The sequence below is a fragment of the Anas acuta genome, chromosome 12 (genome assembly GCF_963932015.1).
Source record: "Anas acuta chromosome 12, bAnaAcu1.1, whole genome shotgun sequence".
Taxonomy (NCBI): Eukaryota; Metazoa; Chordata; class Aves; order Anseriformes; family Anatidae; genus Anas; species Anas acuta.
The window spans coordinates 14,634,141-14,654,874 of record NC_088990.1 but is presented as its reverse complement, the minus strand read 5'-3'; the positions used below and the strand labels follow the sequence as shown (position 1 = coordinate 14,654,874).

At 42.4% G+C, this 20,734-nt stretch overlaps 1 protein-coding gene and 1 long non-coding RNA gene across 2 annotated transcripts; both read left to right on the top strand.

Annotated features, from left to right (window-relative positions):
• The first annotated feature begins 450 nt into the window (after nt 1-450).
• Nucleotides 451-20,734, top strand: TPM1 (tropomyosin 1). The gene is given in 10 exon segments (XM_068695675.1): nt 451-773; nt 1,398-1,569; nt 1,572-1,828; nt 7,619-7,752; nt 8,894-9,011; nt 9,517-9,587; nt 10,410-10,485; nt 11,180-11,242; nt 11,511-11,580; nt 19,301-20,734. Coding segments are annotated over 10 exon segments (1,158 nt in total). The 5' UTR covers nt 451-659; the 3' UTR covers nt 19,384-20,734.
• On the top strand, nt 12,940-14,572 carry LOC137862979 (uncharacterized). The gene is made up of 2 exons (XR_011100602.1): nt 12,940-13,099; nt 14,365-14,572. It is a non-coding gene; the product is annotated as an uncharacterized lncRNA (long non-coding RNA).

Sequence of the window (20,734 nt, the reverse complement as noted above, 5' to 3'; positions counted from 1 at the left end):
CCGCCGTGCCCCAGCACAGGGGCCTCGCCCCCTGCCCCTTCCTGCGCCGCTGAGCGCAAACCAGCCCCGGCCCCACCGCCGGCACCCAGCGGGGCCCGGCCCCCGGCAGCCGGCTCTCCCCCCAGCCCCAGAGCTGCTGCTCTTTCTTTTTCCTTTTTTTTTTTTTTTCCATTCCCTGCCAGGAGCAGCCTGGAAGCGGCCCGTGCTGCCTATTTAGAAAGGGAAGGGACGGCTCCCCGCCTTCCCTCGCCCCAAATATAGGCACATCCAGGGCCAAGGGGCAGGCGGCAGCGAGTGGGAGCGGCCAGCCTCCCACCCGGCCGGGGGGAGCGAGCCGAGGGAAAGGGGTAGGGACGGGCGGGGGAGGGAGGGGAGGGAAGGAAGGAGGGAGGGGAAAAAAAAAAAAGCCCTTTCCAAAAAAGTATTGGATGTCTTGAGGAATGCAGTCGGCCCCCTGGGAAAGTACATATCTGGGAGGCGCTCCCTGCCCGCTGCTCGCACTCCGTCGCCGCCCCGGCCCGCACCGCCCGGCCCCGCCGCCCGCCGGCAGCTCCGCGGGGCCGCGTCTGGCACTGCTCGGCTCCCACCCGTCCCGGTGCTGCTCCAGCTTTCCTTTCGGGTTCACTTCGCGCGGGGACGCGCCCTAGCCCACCGCCACCATGGATGCCATCAAGAAGAAGATGCAGATGCTTAAACTGGACAAGGAGAATGCCTTGGACAGAGCCGAGCAAGCCGAAGCGGACAAGAAGGCAGCAGAGGAGAGGAGCAAGCAGGTCTGCACCGAGGGTCCTGGCGCGCCTGGCACCGGGGCACAAGTTTTTCCAGACCGTTTCTCTCTGATTCCTTTTTTATAAGTACCTTGCTGACCCCCCTCCCACCCCCCATCTCCTTCCCAGCAGAACTGGTTGAACTAATGAAGCCCTCTTAAAGAGGGATTTTCCCTGTGGCTGGAGGTTTCTGGGGGCCCAGCAGGAAGGAGGTGGTGTTCCCACACCCTGGGACAGCTGCGTGGCCTCTGTGCTTTTGTCACAGTGGCTTGGCTGAGAGCCGCTGCCTCGAGCAGTGGGTTAGCGAGGGACAGACGTGCAGCAACGTGGTGAAGAAGACGTTACAACTGGGTTTGTGTGTCCCCCCCCCACCCCATACCACCCAGCAGACTTGTTTCGGCTGCTCCCTCCATCTCCAGGTGTGTCCCTCATTTTCCTGGGCCACTCCAAACCCCCTCCTTCACACATGGGGCTTTATTAGTTTGGGGGAGGGGGGCATGGTGGTTGTAAGTTTCTTGGAGATCCTGAAGGAGGCCAGAGGAGAGGAGAGGGATTTTTAAATGACCTTCCCCCTTTTCAGAGCCCAGGGAAAAATGTCTTTGTGCATTGTATTTCCTCTTGTGCACCTAGTTAGAGGATGACATTGTGCAATTGGAAAAGCAATTGCATGTGACGGAGGATACGAGGGACCAAGTGCTGGAAGAGCTACACAAGTCTGAGGATAGCCTCCTCTCCGCAGAGGAGAATGCTGCCAAGGTATTGTGCCCTTGCCGTAAGCAAAGAGAATCTAACTGTCTCTCCTTCTCTCTCTCTCTGTCCGTCTGTCTTTTTCTGTCTCTTCTGCACTTGCACTTCTCCCTTTGCACGATCACGTTGCCTGCTGCACCTTTTCCTGCCCGCCCTCCCCTCTCCACCACTTTCCACCCGAATCACAGCTGGAGGACGAGCTGGTGGCTCTGCAAAAGAAGTTGAAGGGCACTGAGGATGAGCTCGACAAATACTCCGAGTCCCTTAAAGATGCACAGGAAAAGTTGGAACTGGCTGACAAAAAGGCCACAGATGTAAGTTACCCCTATCCCTTTCACCACCACCCCAATACAGAGACCACACACCCCCGCTGCACAGGCTGGCCAGGACTCCCAGGCAGCGCTCCGAAGCCTTGCTGAAGGCAGGGTCCAGGCACCTCCTGGGCAGGGAGGTGGGAGTCACAGCACTGCCTCCTTGCATGAGGTTTGCACACTCTCAGAGGCATTTGGTTGGGTTTCTGCTCACTCAGCACGTGCTTTTCATGTGTATTTGCTGTTCCATGTGCTGTGGATTGTCAATTCAGATGTTGGGGAAAATGGCTTGGGGTCGAACGACGTTACCTTGGTAGTAGGTGGAACAGAATCTGAGAGCTAATAGCCGCTAGATCTGGGAGAGGGACAGCCAAGAAGAGTACATCATATAGATCCCACAGATGCAGAAGAGCAAGGGCTGCTAGTTCTGTCTGCAAGAGAGCTGTTCCTAGGCACACATGCGTTAGAGCTGGTGCTGGATACTGGTTGGCTCACTCACTGATCCCTGAGATAAGAGGTCTTCTCCTAGTTTTTCTTTCTGGAAATCCATGAGATGGTTTTACTTGTCAAGGAAAAGTTCAGTCCTGCTTGAGCGAAAACTCCCTGGAAGATGATACTTGCCAGGTTTGCAGTTCGGAGGACAGGGATCCTGGGAGCAAGCTGGGGGATATATATAGCTCAGCACTTTATATGGTAATAATGCAAGAGCGAGTGCCCCTCCCAGGCCCTCATCCCACCCACCTGTCTGCCCCTGACATGCATTTAATGTATTACATGCACAGAACTGTGCAGGTTTACTCTTTCTGCAGCTAAGGTCCAGATTGCTATGGCTGCTGCTGTACAATCCAGTTTCTCTCAGAGAACATCTTGGGTCTGAATTACAGGATTAGGCGAAAGCACAGTACTCCCAAAGCGATGACCATCCTTTTCCTATAACACAGCTTTTAAAATTAACCTCAAAGCCATAATAAGAGGACGAGTTGCCGCAGATGAAGCAAGCAAAGTGGTGGAAGGATACTTTTAGAAAGGGAAATGTTACTCAAACCAACTTTGCATGAAAGGCAACATGCTTTTATGCTATTTTACTTTTAAAAAGAAGAGACCACAAAGAAAGGTTTAATTTCAGTACAGCAATTAAGTTGCGTAGCTTTGACAGAGAACTCGACAAACATAAGTGTGCATAGGAATGGGGGAGAGGGATTTTGCGTGTAATGGGGATCAGATGTCTTTCTTCTTCTGTGTATGGCTGCATAGATGAGAGGCAGCTTCCTAGCAGGACGTTTATTTAACTTGTTCAAAGGAACCGCATATAGATCCAGGGGAGATATTCCTTATAAGGAAAAGTATGCAGACTATTTGGAAATAGCTCGCCTAGGATGAAGGCGAGAGAAATGCTACTAGATTCCCTGTTGGAAAGGAACATCTCCCCAGCCAATCCCAGGGCTATTTGCCTTCGCTGGAAAACAGCGTTTGGAAGCTAGTTGAGGGCAATTGTGTTTGCAGTCACCCCTCGGGCGGAGGGTAGGTAGAGCGTCTGGCTTGTTTTCATCGAGATGAACGCCGTGTTTAATGCTATGTGTGGAATACGCCTGACAGTTTAAGGATGTGTTGCTTTTTCGGCTGCTACGGCAGCTGGCCCAGTATTCGCTCCACAAGCTTGGAGAGAGAGCGAAAAGACGGGGCCGGGGAGGGAGCGCCGGCTGCCTGCAGCGCAAATAGCGGGGGCCGAGGCAGCCTCCCCGGCCTGCCTCCTGCGGAGCCGCCGCATCCCGCGCAGCACCGGGCGGGCGGCGAGGCCCCGGCGCCGAGGCCGGGCAGGGGGAAGGCAGCGGGGCGAGCCCCGCACCGCCAGGGGGCGCCGCCGCCCCGCGCAGCCCCGGGGCGCCCACCTGGACGCGGAGCCTTCGCCGCGCCGGCCTCAGCCTCGGCCCCGGCCCCGGCCTCGGCGCGGGGCCCCGCCGCCCCCAGCCCCGCCCCGGTGCTCGCTGCGCTGCGCTGCGCACCGGGAGACTTCCGGGGCTGGGGCGGAGGCTGCGGGGAGGGAGGCGGCGCGGCGAGGCGAGGCGAGGCCGGGCGCGGGCATGGCGGCGATGAGCTCGCTGGAGGCCGTGCGGAGGAAGATCCGGAGCCTGCAGGAGCAGGCGGACGCCGCCGAGGAGCGGGCGGGGCGGCTGCAGCGGGAGGTGGACCAGGAGCGGGCCCTGCGGGAGGAGGTAGGGGTCGGGGGGGGTGAGCGTCCTTTCCCCCCCCCCTCCCCCGCCGACAAAATGGTCACCTGCAGCTCGGCGGGGGAGGCTGCAGCGCCCGAGGGGAGCGAATTTAGGGGAGAGACGTGAGATCGGGTGGTCCACGTTAGGTGCCGAGCAGGCTTGTGGGTTTTTGCAGCTGCTCCTTGGCTGCGCGTCCCGTCCTGCTTCATTCCCCGGGGAGGTAAGCGCCCTGGCTGCTAAGGGCTCAGAGACCTGGGAGCAAAGCAGAGATGGCAGCAGCTGGCTGCTTTGCCACAGCGCGTGGAAACACGCCAGCGATGTGATTAGCTGGTCCCTGTCACTGTGCATCTGCACCAGAGCATCTGCAGTATGTTTAGCACAGCAAAAGCAGTAGCTGAGAGTGGAAGGGAGTGGTCTGCACGGTTTTAGGCAGGGACAAGGTCAGGTGTAAGCAGCACAGATTTGTGTAGCAGGGAGATGTGGTTATGGGTGGTAGTTGCAGCAAAAAACTGATAGTGCTGTTGTTTGCCTTGCCATTGACCTTGGGAACTCCTAGCAGCTGTAACTCATTTTTTCTTTCTATAAAACGTAGAGTGTCGTTTTTGGCAGCGTCTGCTGGTTGCTTGAAAGTGATGCAAAATAAGATTATTTTTTTTTACACACATAGTTTATCCCAGTGTAAAAGGGATAATTATTGTATTTGCATCTAATGTGGGGCTTGCTGCACATTCTGGGCAGCAAACTTACAAGGTATGTAGCAGTAGTAAGCCTTCTGATCCCTTTGAGCTGGCCTTCCAAAGGAGCTCAGTATGGCTCCTTATGGGTGGGTGGCTGCTTCATTCTTGCAAGTCATTTCACGTACCTGGTGCTTGTTTGTTGTGTTGTTTTTTTTTTTTGAGAGAGATCATGTCACAGTCAGTAACTTGTCTTCTAAGGGTTTCTGTTTTAAAAACGATTGCATTTGTTTTTTAAGCTTTTATTTCCTATGAGTAAAGGCCACCCATTTTCCCACCCTCAACAACACACACAGTTCTAAACAAGGATATTAAAGTTAGTTACAGGGTCACTAAGAATGGGAAGTTTTGGTGATACCTTTTGTGGCAGAAGGAAGAGCAGTGGAGGAGCGATTACAGTCTGTTGGTTAAGTCATGCCATTAGAGCTTGGCCACAGGGCAAGGCTTAGAGTTACCGTCCAAAAGGGTAATGTTTGTCTGTTTCCTGGAGATAATGTGGAATTCTGCAGAGCGTGTTTGCCTGGTACTTACATATTTGTTTGGAGGGGATCAGCACTTTGGTGAATAAACCCAGAAAACTGAACTCCCAGGCACACAAAGACCTGTGCCTCTTCCCTAATGCCAGCCAGGCACAGATTTTTTTTAATTTTTGCTGCATGATTGAGGAGGGAAGCTTTGAGAACCTTGCAGCAGGCAAGCTGAGGTGTGAACTTGACCCTTCCCTTAGTGTATTGCCTTATACGTATAGCATGTGACCAGCTCAAGGTTGTTTTTTTTTTTCTCTTCCTGTGCAAGGTACAGATACGCAAACAATGAAAAAGCTACAGCAGTGGCCAAAGCATTTTGCAGTTTACAACTTTTGATTGTTAAACCAGATTGTTAAAGGTTTGGAGTCTGTGACAAGCAGGCATTGCTTTTAGAGAGTCCCTTTGGTTGTGCCTGTGCATCTCGTGGGGCTGTTAGTAACTGCGTTTTCATAATGCAGTTTTCCTTTTTCAATTATATGATTAGCTGGAAAACAGTCTTTCCTACGGCAGTAATAATTAACACTCAGTTGTAACCTATCCATGGCATCTCTCATTGTAAAAATATGCAGTGTCTAAGCGCAGCGTCAAAAATGCAGAAGGCTGTGTTTGCCTGTTCATCGTGGGAGTGCCCCTAATGTCACTGGGGTTTTTCCTTCCTCACCATATAAGGCAGAAGTCCTGCTCCGCCGAGTGACTTGGGCCATATAAGGCTGCAACGTTGGTGAAACCTCATTGAGTTACTGGTGGTGGAGCAGGAAGTAAAAACTTGAACTTTAGTCACCCTCTGTTTTCTAAGCATATTGTACACTCTTATCGGGATGAGGAGTCTTGACATGATAATAATTAACTTGTGGCATTACAGATTTCCCAAGGGTGATGTTTCTGAAAGAACGTGTATTTCCACCACTCCCAAAGCTGCTTTGTTTCTCAAAAAGTTCAATTTTTTGCTATTCAAAGTTGGCAAATTGCAGGTTTGGAGTCCCACTGTTGGTTACATAGTTAGGTGAAGATTTTTGAGAGGGGCTAATGTGGAATCGTAAGGATCTAGTCTCTTCTTCTCCTGGTACAGTGTACTCACTGCCAACACTCAATGTTCAAATACAGATTTACTTCTCAGATGTTAGTGTTACTTCCAATGTTTCAAGTAGCAGTGTTACTGTTATGTCAGATGCTGTTCACTTGGCTTTTGTATAAGTTCTTGTGTTACTCACAACAAAATTCAGGCTGTGGCCAGCTGTATCCAACTACCTCAGAGTAATAAAAGCAACAAACAACAGTTCTTAAATTTTTAGTTAAAGAAAAAGCACTGGTACTTTTGGTATGATAGCTTTCCTTTTTTTTTTTTTTTTTTTCCCTACTGGAAATTAAAATTTGTTTGCCCTCACGTATGGCAAGAATATTTTCAGTACTAGTTAAGAGTAACTGCTGTTCTTGGAAGTAATTAACTTTTTGGAATAATGGTGATTTTGTATGTTTTGTTTATTTTGAAAGAAATTGAGTTTAATAATGAGGTTATTATGGGAAGGCTGTTACAGAAATTATTCTACAAGTGTGGGTTTGAATATATTAGAAGTAAAAACTTGTAATGATAGGAGGCAGATGTGTTGTACATAACATTAAGCAAATAGGTAATGGAAGAGAGGCAAATCTGGGGGAAATCTGAGGATGACAGTTTGGAGGGGAAAAATAATATTTTAAGCAATTGTTGCCTGTACCTGAGTTCTTACAAAATGTAACCTTTGCTGATGCCTTCTTTGTCAGCTCTTGAATAGCTTGCCTATAAGCAAAACTTGTGAGTATTCAAGCACTCTAAATGTTCTCATCCCATCTCTGTAGGAGCTATCTCATTGCAGATATTGATCCAGGTGTATTTTTGCGTGTTTACTTTGAGCTCTTTTTATGGAATTCAAGGAAACATTGGGGCAATATTTATTGCAAAATATGGCAAAAGGGCATAGGTAAAGGATTTGGGCTAATGTGGAAGGATCATGATAGTTTGTGTTGATCTCCTAAAAGGGAAGAAAGGCAATTGGTTCATGTCTGCAAAGAACCAAAGGTAACGTATTCAGGAAACAATGCATAATTCTTCTAGTCCTGTTCTTTCTAGTACACGTTGTACAGTCCTTAACGTGCCTTGTGTAAAGGAAGCAATAACTTCATAATTCAATGAGGGCATATACATCGCTACGTGGGCTTTTTAGTGGATGAAGTCAGAAATTACAAAAGCACTCTTAAATGGCACTAGCAGGTACGTGGTGTAACCTTTTGAAAAAGGTGATGTGTGTCTTATTGTGAACTAATTTCTGTTCTTTCTGTGCTTAGGCTGAGAGCGAAGTAGCTTCTCTGAACAGACGCATCCAGCTGGTTGAGGAAGAGTTGGATCGCGCTCAGGAGCGCTTGGCTACTGCCCTGCAGAAGCTTGAGGAGGCTGAGAAGGCTGCAGATGAGAGTGAAAGGTGGGTGGATCCACTCCTACTAGCTGGATTACCCTTATGACGAAGGTGGTAGTTGACAGGGTGTGGGCTAGGAAAATAAATTAAACCACTCCTATGTCTCCGCACACATGTAATCCACTCTGTCTTTGGACTTCAGTCACATGGACTTCAGTCACAGTTTGTAAGGATGACTGAAATGTATGGGCTTGAATTTTTGTTCGTGTCTCAGTTGTAAAGATAACATTACTCTAGTGCTGCTGTGTGATTCTTAATTTCATTGTGGGTAGAAAATCCCACAGGGAAATAGCAAAGTGCTGGAAGAGGCTTTGATTCTCCTGTTGTTAGGATTTATACATGTAGGTGAGAAAAGCAGAGAGAGATCCCACTAATTCTGTCACATTTAGGCTGGGATTTCCAGATGTTCCTAGTAAGAGTTAAGTAGTGCCCATCTTTCACTAATGCAAATTATATTTTATAGCTGTGATAATTCCTTTTGGGAAGGAATCCCAAGTATTCTGGATATTTGTTTCTACCTTGCTAACAGCACAGCCTGTTGAAAAGAAAATACATACTGTGCATTGTGAAATAGTTAAGAAAATTTATGTCAAACATGTATGGAAGGGGTAACACAATTTTTCCTATTATGGAGGTGTTAAAATTTGCTTGTGCAGAGCATGGTGAACTTCAGTGCTTTAGGACTCCAATGTAGAAAAGCTCATGGGAGTCTGCATCTGTTTTTCCATAAACATGATGTCTGTCAATCCTGCAGGGGTTGGAGCGTGCTATCTCACAGTGAGTGTAGAAACGTGGATATCTTCAGTCATATTAGGTCTTTAGAAGCAAGATCCCTTATTTACCTTTCTCGAGAACATTTTATACTGGAATTTTAAATAAAAAAGGGTAGTGAAGTGATTGAGTTTCTTTGTAGAGCTAAAGTGTGGAAAGAGCTAAAGAAACTTTTTCTTCCTAAATCATGCTGGTTTTGCTCTAAACTTCGAAGTATGGATATACAGGACTAGACCTCAGGTGTGATAAGTCAAGTATCTGATATGCTTCATTCATCTTAATGCATGTGTCTGAAAGTCACGCTCCAGTAGTAGTAGGACTGGAGATGAACTGGCATACCCTGAACCTTACATTTCCTGTTTTTCATGTCTTTCAGAGGAATGAAAGTTATTGAAAATAGAGCCCAGAAGGATGAAGAGAAGATGGAAATCCAAGAGATCCAGCTTAAAGAAGCTAAGCACATTGCTGAAGAGGCTGACCGCAAGTATGAAGAGGTTAGTTTTTGGGCACAGATCATCTGTTTCTAAGACACTTTAGGCTGTTCTTGTAATTCCTTTTTATTTTTGTTCTTGTTTTTTGTTTTTTTTTTTGTTTGTTTTTTTTTTTTTCCTGATTAAAGTGCAAAAGATTGCAAACACCACTGTTTGCAGCTGCAGAAACAGAAACAGGCACCTGGATGCCTTCAGGGACAAGGTGGCAGGAGATCTGTACTCAGATCTTTGTGCTAAAACGGTTGAGAGTATTCCCTGGTTTCTTAAGGACCCTCTCGTAGGGAGAAAAAATATTTTAAAGCTGCCTTTCAATGAATTGAAAAAAGAGATCTTGAAAAAGGTCAGGTAACAAAGACCCAAGTGAATGCTGAAGATACCGCATGATGAAACCCACATGTTAACCAGAAAATGGGAAGAGGTCCAACTGCATGCTTTGTGGATTCTATGGACAGATGTTGTTGGCTGCAGCAATGGGTTATCCATGAATGTCACTTGCTTTTGCCTGTAGGTAGCTCGTAAGCTTGTGATCATTGAGAGTGACCTGGAGCGAGCTGAGGAACGTGCTGAACTATCAGAAAGGTAAGTGTTCAACTGTCCCTGAGATGCCTGTGAGGTGCCACAAGACAGTAACTGTAACAGCATGAAACACTGGCAGTACACCCTGCGTTCAGCTCAAAGCTATGTTTTGCTCATTTACTCTAATGGTTGAAATAAATGGTCAGCACCAAAGTAAATGTGTTTGTATGTGTGTGCGCGTGTGTTTTGTCACTGCATGCTGTACCTGCACACTGATTTTGTGAATGGCTTTTGTGCATTTCATGTGTTCACTAACAGCCAAGTCCGACAGCTGGAAGAACAGTTAAGAATAATGGATCAAACCTTGAAAGCATTAATGGCTGCAGAGGATAAGGTACTGATACTAATAAACAGTTTTTAGGTTTAACTGCAACCCAAGTCTTTCAGCTTCCATAGCCAGTTAGCTCACTCAGTAACAAATAGATCCTCACTATGCTCTTTACTCCCTTTGCATCTTGCTTTGGTGTTTTTCTTTGGTCTCTTTTTTGTTTATTTGTTCATTTTTGCCTTTAAAACTGATCTCTTATGAAGCCAAAAAGAAGCTGAACTATCTCACGTGTAAATGCTTTGTAAATATTTCTGTGTAAGCCAAAGGCTGTAGATAATTTGTGTCTGGTTGTCATCTTAATGCACACTTAAAATGGAATTTGGCATTGTAAAATGTTGCTTTCAGTCTGTGATAGATTCAGCTGCTTTTGAGGCCGTTCTTTTGCTCTGTAATTATTTTCATTTTTCTCTATCTTTTCCCCCTTTTTTTTCTCCTGTTTCTTTTGCTTGACTGAATCTTCCATCCACCCCTTTCCTGCCTTCCTTCCGAAATAACAGCAAATGTGCTGAGCTTGAAGAGGAGTTGAAAACTGTGACCAACAACCTGAAGTCGCTGGAGGCTCAGGCTGAGAAGGTAGGCTAGAGACTTGCGTGAGAATGTGCTCATTATGCTATCCCCTAGATTGGCCTTTGCCATTTTTTTTTATGATCGCTTTGCAGTATTTCATCAGGACAATTTACAGGCTGCCCAGGGAGGTTGTGGAGTCTCCTTCTCTGTAGATACTTAAGGCCCATCTGGATGCCTACCTGGGCAGCCAGCTCTAGGGAACCTGGTTTTGGCAGAGGGGTTGGACCCGATGATCTCTTGAGGTCCCTTCCAACCCCTACAATTCTGTGATTTGTTAGTGAAGCATTTGGACTTAATACTCAGTTCATATCTGGCTATTATCAGAACCTTGTATTCCTTTAGGTTCCACATAGATTAGTATTATTTGAACATATCTACTGCTAAATAGTCTAACATAGTTTAGTATTCTTTATATAATATGACTCAAAATGGCATTTGTGTGCTAATCTTTAATTTCTCCAAGTGCCATTCATCTTTAAACTGTAATACTAATTTCTACTCAGAGTTTCTGCTGTACCCTGCTAGAATACAACTCAGGGAAATTTTTCTCTTGAAGTAAGTTGTATATGATCACAGTCTGGTAAGAGGAATTCAGTTATACCCGCATTAATTTCTTTTACACAGTTGATCTATTAGAAGAGTGGTATTTTTTATACACATAGAATGCTTGATCTAATATCAGTGATCTTTCTAATTACAGTACTCACAGAAAGAAGACAAATATGAGGAGGAGATTAAAGTCCTGACTGACAAACTGAAGGAGGTAAAACTAGAGCTGTTCTTTATAACAGATCTTTGACTAAAATTTTGATTCTTTTAATATAAAAACTACTTTGATTCTTTAAGGATGAACATGTCATTTCGGGGTATAGTGTTGGATGTCATTCCTAAAAAGGAGCATTGCCTTGCTGTTTTAATTATTTTTAGTCTTATTCCTCTCATTGTCCTTTTTTCCCTCTTATGAATTGCTGTTCTTCTATTTGTAAGTAATATGTATTCCCTACAATCGTTTGTACTGGTCTCGACTTTAGGCTGAGACCCGTGCTGAATTTGCTGAGAGGTCAGTAACCAAGCTGGAGAAGAGCATTGATGACCTAGAAGGTATGGTCCTTGTTTTCCTTATTTACTAAAGAAATACAGATCTTTTATTCTCCTGGTTTTATCTAGTACACAATTCTACTTGCCTAACTTGTCCTGCTTATATAAATATGGTTTGTTTAAAAAGTTCTTTAAAAAAAAAAAAAGTTTTCTAATTGAAATATATTGATGACTTAAATGTTTCAGGTGAACAGTGTTTTGCTCTTGCCTGTTCCTTTTCTCTGATGTTCTCAAGACTCCTTTCATTTTCTGCTTTACACTTGTCTACTTGGAGTTTTATAAATGTATAGGGTAAATGATTAGATAAGTAGCATTAGCTTATTATAAAGGTGGTGAAGAGTTAGGTTTCTAGTACTTAAGAATGTAACAGGCTGACGTAATTTATTATTGTGATCAGGGCAGGCATTTTGTGACATAGAACAGTTGCTGGTTTTCAGTAAATCTTTTGGATTGTATATATACTTGGGAGGACAGCTTATTTAAATGCATGGAGTTTGTTTTAAGGTTTTGTTAAATCTTTCAGAACTGCAGTAGAATGTGCTTTCTCCCTCCAGAGAAAATAATTCAGCAGTGCTTGGTAATAAAAAGTTGTATGGAGTTCACTACTTAGATGTGTTACATAGTCTAGGATTTAATAAGCTTGATTGCTTGGCATGTCAGACTTAGGTGTAAAGGGTACAAAATATAGCTGGGGAGCTGCTGCAAGTTTATGGTCGCTGACTCAGGAAGCAGAAATGAAAAGCTAAGTTCTTAGAACAAAAATTCTCTGTTAAAAAGTGCTTGACAGATCACCCAAACTAAAACATGTTTTTTTGTTGTTGTTCTGTGAGTGTGTGTTTTTTTCTAAAAATAAAAGGAAAAATTACCATCTTTCTTGAGACCCATTTTCAGATCTTCTGTCCCTGGTACTGACTTCTGTAACTCCTGTGTGCCCTCCTGATGTGCATTAGAACAAAAATTTAGGGCAGGGAAACAGATTTAGCTTCCCATATACACTTTGTTTCCTTCATCTTGTTTATATCACAGGTTGTCCCACTGGCAGTGCAGTTAATGAACTTGTCATATGAAACTACTCACAGTTGTGTTTTTTTTTTAACTCTTCCCTAATCTTTTATTTTCTTTTTTCATTGTCCTGTCTGCTGCAACAATTATTTTTGTGCATTCTTACCCTTTTCTGCTGCTTCTGGATGGTATCACATGCCATTGCCTTCATCTTCCATCCCACGATCACACTCCATTTCCTCGTGCACCTCTTCTTTCCCTGGGGGGAATGTTAGATGAGCTATATGCTCAGAAACTGAAGTACAAAGCCATCAGTGAGGAGCTCGACCACGCTCTCAACGATATGACTTCCATGTAAATGTCTTCCCAGCTTGTGCCTGCACCTGCTTCCCTGCCCTCATTGATTGCGCGGTTCCGGCTTTGTGAAATCATACTCCCTCTGTAGCGGGAGACGCATTTCTTTAGCGAGACTAGGTGTACAAAATACCATGAACAATTTCTTTACCGTGGCAAAGTGTGGGTGAGTGTTGTGCCGAGCCTGGTAAATACTCATGGTGATTTTGTAAGCTAATCAATGAGCTAATGAGCTTGCGTTTACTCTTTCAGTATGTATCTGCAATCCTTATGTCTTGCAGTTGCCCTTTGTAGCTCTGCACTTATCCTTTCAGTTCACCTCTGTTCATGTATTTCTTATCGGGCCCATCATTTTGAATTTGCCAAAAGATGATAATCTCAGTATACATGTTGCATTGAGTGTGTTTTGCTCTGGTAAAGCTCTTAGAAGAGTTTCAAAGGAATTTAGACTTAGCTCTGTTAATAATAGTGGAATGCGTGTGTCCTAAATATCCTAGACTGCTCTGAAATTTTCTGCTGTTAGCATTAAGTTACAAGTGTGAAAAATAGGAACACTTTATGATTTAGACCCATGGAAGTGACAGTTGAAGTGTAGGTTATTTCTGCATATTTTGTGGAGGGTAGTAGTAATTTAATTTATAAATAGCAAAAGTGTGGTAAAACCAACTTTAGTTATAAGGAGAGAAAGAAAAATCATTTTAGGTGGGAGAAATACAAAACAATTGGTTGTAAGGTGCGACTAGTCCATGCAGTGATTCATACATACTGACTCTTCCTGCATTGATGTAAAACTCTGAACAGAGGTCAGCTGTGCTAAATCCACCTTCCCATGCTCATAACATTTCATTTGCATGAACCCCTGTAAAACTGACATGGGAAGAGTTCTGGCTTTCTCAAGTGCATGTGAGGTGTGATGTCCAGTCTGAGAACTTTTGGAAGCTAGCACTTCCAGCAAGACATTAGCTCTGAGCAGGGCTTAACATGTATTTTGTGTGCACCCATATTTTAAATATTTTTTCCTTGGTGTTTTTTTTTTTTAATCCCCACATTTCTACATTGCTTTCCTCCCTTTCTTCCACAACTTATTAGGGGTCTAATATTGATTGCTTTGTATGCTTTGATTGTGATGTACCAGCACATCAGTTTAGTCAGTGGCTTATCAAACAAATATTCTTTTTTTTTTTTTCCTCCTCTGTATACAGAGATTACAGTATTTCGTCCATTTGGGATATTTCCAGATAGAAAACAGGCTTTAAAATGTAGTACTGGTACATGAGGAAATTGCTGTAGCATTCCAATCCCAGCATGGTGTGGCATTTCACTAGTAGTCATCCTGGCATGCTGGATTCTGTTGTGTGCTGCTTTTTTGGACTTTTTTTTTTCCTGCGCTTTTTTATTTCCTATCTTATCTCACTTTTTCTTTTCATGCAGATAATTTTCTTTGCTTCACTTCTCCAAAGACATCTTCATCAGGTTGGATAAAACATCTTGCCAAGATTTTGGATGTTTCATGGTTCACTGTCCTGTCTTCTAGCATACTTGACTCTATCCTTCTAGCACCTGTCTCGGAATATGCTTTTTGTGCTCTATTGTACAGAAACTCTACATCTCTCAATGTAAAATAAACATCCCAGCTGTATCCCTTTTGCTATCCCCTTGCCTTTTATTTATTTAAAGAGCCACTTCAGTTATTAATAAAAAAGAATATACTTTTTCTGCCATTAGGGATTTAATTTTTGTTGATGCTTCCATTTTTCTTCTACAAACAATTTTACCTGACTGTTGACAATACAAAGCCAGCAACAGGAGTCTATGGGATAAGGATACCATTCTTGATATTCTGGGGTTAATACTGACCAGTTATGGTCTCACTCTTTTCCAAACTATGATGCAGATAAAACAACAAATTTAATGTGAAATTTTTCAGTTGTTATTGTTGGGCCAAAATCTACAAAAATACCAAGTGGCCTTAAGGTCACTTGGTCGTGGGAGCGTAGCTGAGAGCAGTTAAGCCTTTGACATTAGATTTTTCACTTTAAAGCCCAAAATTTTCTCCTAGCTTGATGCTGAAGATTTCCTGTTTTTATGTCAATATGTTCTTCAGCTTAATTCTGTCTGAGAGATTTAAAGGGGCAGTATCAAAAATTCAAAATACTTTGCAAAAAGTTTTCCCCTCTTCTGCACCTTGATTGGTCAGTGAAGATACTGTGTGCTTACTTTTTCATTAGACTTTTCTTGAGTGGCAGGATGTGATCGAAAATTCAGCAGAGATTTCAGTAGATTTCCACTCTTGTACTTAGCTCAGATTTGTGAGTTTAAATTTTAGACTCATGAGAAATGTCTTAAAATTGGAACAGGAAACTTCTCGTTATTAATGTAATAATGTGATGATTCTGCTACAATGCTACACTGATTTCAGGTTTGAAAGCTTAAACGTTGACTTTCAGTTGATTTGGTCGTGCCTAGTTGAGTATGAAACATTAAATAGTGACACCTTGTTTTTTTTGTAGCTATTTGCCACTAGGAAATTTAACTTATTTATTTTAATTTCATTTTCTTCACAATTAAAAGTTATTTTTCAGTTCACGTTCAGGTGAATCAGTTTAAACTGAATTGATTTCTGATTACACCTATTACTGCATATATTGCTAAAGTTCCAAATTGCAGTGGCTAAGTAATCTCCAAACGTAGCACAGCTGAGTTCTAGCTTATCTTGTAAATGTGGCTTTCTTGGGATACCTATCAGCAATCGCAGGTTGTACAGTTACTTGAGTTCAGTACCTTAGTACTTATCAGCTAAGATACAGTAAGTGAATACACTTGGTGTATTGCAACTGAAAAGTAAAATGTTTAGTGTGAAGTCTAATTATAATTAGATGAGCATTTGTAAAATGACTGAAGCAAATGTGGTTAACTTCACACATGCAAATGTCTTGGGGAACATGGTCCTGCCATTTAGCAGCTTAACCAGTGTATGTTGTGCTACAGCAACTCCAACCCCTTAATCTGTTGAATTTCTTTTATTGTCAGTAATGTTTTTTCTTTGCAATACTGTTGCTTCTGAAGAAATAGCAACAGAAAAACCCAATGTAGAAACCTAGTAATATTAAAAAAGGAAAAAAAAAAAGTGAAAAGTTCACAGTTTTTCTGAATGTCAGTATTTAATTAAAAACTTCGTTCAAACATGCATCATCAGTCATCTGCACTGGGGGGTGATGAGTGTCTGGACAGAGGATTAGAAATGGGTAGCAAAGTGCATATATCCAGGTAGCCGCCCACAGAATCCGTAGCTGGCTGTGCTGCACTGATGTTAACTCCATGGAGCTGTTCAGGTTTCTCAGTGCACTGTACTTCAGCACGCTGTCACCCTTGGACATGACCTGTACATCGGGCTGTACATCCCACAAGGTCTGGCCATGTGTAGGTAGTAGCATACATGAGTGGTTGACGGAAGTTCAAAGCTGGCTCTGACATTTCATTTGCCTGGGATACGCGATATGCAAGGGTAGCTCTGCTGAGGTTGAGCTTCAGGGGTTGTGCACCAGAAGTCAAACACACTGCTTGGCCCAAAGTGGCTATGTATGGAGCCAGGACCTTTGGCTCTATCTGCATGATAAATCACAACCTCGCCAGACTTGTGTACAGGTAGTCAAGAGCTGACTTTACACTCACAACATTTCCACACTTGACCTGGGTTTTTAGTCTCATTGTGGTTGTTGAGAAACACTGGAAGTTTCTGCCTCAAACCAAGAGATTAATTAATTCTCTGTGATGAAGGTAAGCATCAAGTTTGTGATTCAAATTCTGTTGTCGTATTTGAATAACAACTAAATACATTTTGCCAAACAAAGTAGAATTTTTATTATGATGATGTCTCAATGTTTTTTCCATGTGTGTCTTAGTGTCAAATGTTATCCTCATAGTAGAGACAAAAAAACAGTTGTTTCTGGACCAAGAACAGAATTGTGAAATGTGTCCTGCTTTTACTGAGCTGGCTGTTGGAGTTTAGGCTGTGGGGAGAAGTTGTCAGGAGCTGCCACTCAGTGCAAGTGTGTTGTATGGAGTAACTCACTGCTTAAAAAAAAAAAAAAAGGCTTTGCTATTGCTGTGGGCTGCTATGTCCAAGTGCCACAGGGGAAGAGGATTTTTGTGAAAGCTGTTAAGAATCTTGTGGAAAAGAACCAGTCTTTTCCTGTAGTGGAATAATCTGGGATCAAGAGGTCAGGAGTACTGTTTGAATCTAGACTATTGAGTCCAATATAGACAATTAGAGAAAAAATAATCATCAAAGACCATCAGAGAACTTCTTTCTGCAGAACTCACTAAATTCACTGTTGCATCATAGCTGTGGGTGTTCTGTTTGACCATGGAAGTGAACCATCCTGTCAATTTGCTGTATTCAAGCTGTGCAGATTTTCATGCTTCCATTTCATTTTCACCAAGTGTTTTGGGGTTGTCTTTTTATAAAGTACCACTGGACAATTTACAGATATTGAAGTGTGTTAATATCAGTGATAACAATATGTTTACCCATCAAAAATACTATTTGGGCTGTAAGATTCCTCAATAAAGGTATACAATGAGAGTCAAACCTAGGGGCAGGTAGTTCATGCTCCCAGCATCTCTCCTGCTGTTGGTTAGACTGGTTATGACACAGTTGCTTTCTGGCAGCTGACAGATGACGTTCCACCACATTGTGAAAAATGCACGAAGAAAATTGGCGCTCATAAAACAAATCTTCCATGCATTGTTCATGAAGGTTAAAGCAGGACTTCATTCTTCTAGGAATATAGCTGCTGTTCTTCCATTTGTATTCCCATTTGCCTGTCTCACAGCTGTTCTCTGCAGTGGAGTTTTAGCAAGTCCTTTGCAGATTAGAGTAGCTGTTCGTTGGAGTAGCTATTTAATTACCAGAGTTCTAGGAAACAAAGGTAAAATGTTTCTGTTACTGAACTGTCTGTGGTGTGACCAGTTTCTTTATTAACTTACTTATCTGTTTTCTCTGTCTAATCTGTCTTCATTCTGCCTCTTTTTCCTTCTAACCTGCTTGCTGCCTGTACAGACCAACTCTACCAGCAACTTGAGCAAAACAGTCGCCTAACTAATGAACTAAAGCTGGCATTGAATGAGGATTAAACTTTGTTGTGACTATGTTGTTAACTTATTTAAAAACTGCTTATTCTGAAAGTTCCTCAAGAATGAATCAGTAAATGTAGAAATAAGCAAGAAACATAGACGTTGATTTTTCAGATTGTTGATTCTGCAGTATATTAATGGATTAAATTCTAATCTTATTTTGGAAAAATACACAAATGCTCCTTGTGAGGAGGCTTTCGTGTATCTGTATTCACACCTCCTTCAGAGGAGCAGTGTGCTCTTACTTTGGCTGTGCAATAGCTCCTTTCCACTTCAGTAAACACGTAACAGCACTTAGCTAAGTGTCCAGAAAGTAGCAGCCTTTCTTCTGGAGAGACCCGCTACTTTGTTGATGTCATGAGTTGGCCCTGGGAGTTTTACTAGAAAGTGGATGAGAGAAAATTGTTCACCAGGATTCATGTTTCAGAACCAACACAAAGTATACTTACAGCTGTTTTGTTATCTGGAGACTTCAATGCATAAATTTTGCATTACTATGAAATGGTCTTGTATTTCTTTTTTTTTTTTTGAAATTAAATATTTATTAAAAAAATATAAAGAAAAAAAATGCTAGGAATGAGAGCTCTACCTGAAAATACCTGGTCAGTTTAAAGGTATGCTTGCATTAGTATGAAGTTACTGTTATTGGATTCTGGTATGACGCAGTTCTAAAACATTGTGCTTATTTATTGTATCATATAAGTGTGTTGAAATGACAGTCCTATGAAAATGTGCATGCAACATAAAACTACTAACATTTTTTAGGCTTTAGAAGAAACACATTTCTTAAAAGTCACTTGACTGAAGGGGAGATTGGTTTTAATTTCTTGTTTGTTCTTTGCAAGTTCTGAAATAAATTAACCTTAGTTATGGGTCTGCAAAGAACTCAATCATTTTCTTTTTGCCCTAATTAAAAAAAATAAACCCATTCACTGTCTCAGTTTGCTATAGCAAAGAACTTCTAGAACACACAAGAACCTAATCTCTGGCAGTGCATTTTATAAACAAATGTACCTGCAAACAGTTCTAAACTTGCATTGCTTGCCATTTGTTCTATTAATTTGGATTTATATCTGGATGTGTTGTCTGGAGATATCAGTATTTATGAGCATGCACATTTCTTACATTATAAACCCTTGATTAGAAATGATCATTGCATGCCTTCATATTCTGAGAATCAGTGCCTCTGAAGAACTACTATTCATGTTTTGATTTTCTAATCCCACAACAGAGAAAGTGGCGCATGCCAAAGAAGAAAACCTTAATATGCATCAGATGCTGGATCAAACTTTACTGGAGTTAAACAACATGTGAAAACCTTCTTAGCAGCAACCACATTATTTGTTATATTATTTTTACACCTGCTTGCCGCGAAGCCCCATAAACATGTCGTTATTTTAGTTTCACCACAGTCACAAGAACATCAGCTAAATTATCAGGCAGGGGTCAGGGAAACACCAAAATGGGCAAGCCATATGCAGGTTAAGCTAATACATTACGGTTTAAATGTGCCATTTCCCAAGAAAATGTTACCTACACTTTGTAGAGAGTTCAGTAATTTGATGTGCTTAGTCTTTTGAAGGACCCTGGCTGTCTGAAAGTGTCCCACCTCAAGTGCCACCACAACTTTTAACAAGAATGATGATACATATTCAAAAGAGATTAAGTGGAAATGGTGCTATTTTCAACAAAAGGTTTTAAAGTCTTTTGTGTGATACCAGATAAGTCAGGAGTAGTCAAGCATAGTAATTTATTTTTATCAGAATTTTACTAATCTGTGAGGATTTGGACTTCCTGTGCCTTCTAATTCAATAAAACAAAGGTTATGCAAGCAGCAGCAAAAAGCAAAGGCTTGTGAAGGTTTTAAATTGTGTACTTCTGACTCATTACAGAAGTGTAGGTCAACATTTCACCTTGAGTATTCGTTCAATTGTATTTTTCATGTTGAAATGAAAGATTCAATAAATTCAGGAGAAAACTAATTTGGAAGAGATTGTTTTAAAATGTATTTTATTTGTGTGGAGCTTGGGGAGGGGGTGGAATTTATAAATCGATATTCGCCTCACTTTATTTTTCACACTTTCTTTTGAGCAGTTTTAAAAGTATACCTGTATGTAAACATTGTATAATGATATGGAATAAAATGCACATTTTAGGACATTTTTAAAATTTTACTCTACTGTGATTTGTTTTTCATCATATTAGTTACCTGTCTGTGTATTGCTGTGTAAAATATGCACAAGTGTGCTGGGTGTCATTGAGATGCATCATTACCACATTGGCTTTTGGTTTCTCCTTTGCTATCAGGTTAATGTATAAAAGTATAAAAACACAAACAAATGCAGTGGTTTGGACTTACATGGACTTGCAGCTGCTTAAAAGGGCCATTTGAGAACTGTACTGCAGGAATCTATCCCTGTCACCTGATTGTACTCCCAGATGGGTGCAGACAGCAACCACCACTCAAGGGACGACAAGAATTTCAAAAATTACTACTTGTTGATCAAAACTGTTTTCAGTAGAAGCACTGTGTGACTTCATTGGCTTCTGTTGGAAAGTGAGCCCTAACAGCTGTGTTCTTCGAAATGCTACCCTGTACTTGTTCATCTTAACTGTTAATATGTATTAATTTACTTTGACAATGGTGATAAACTTTTCAAAATGA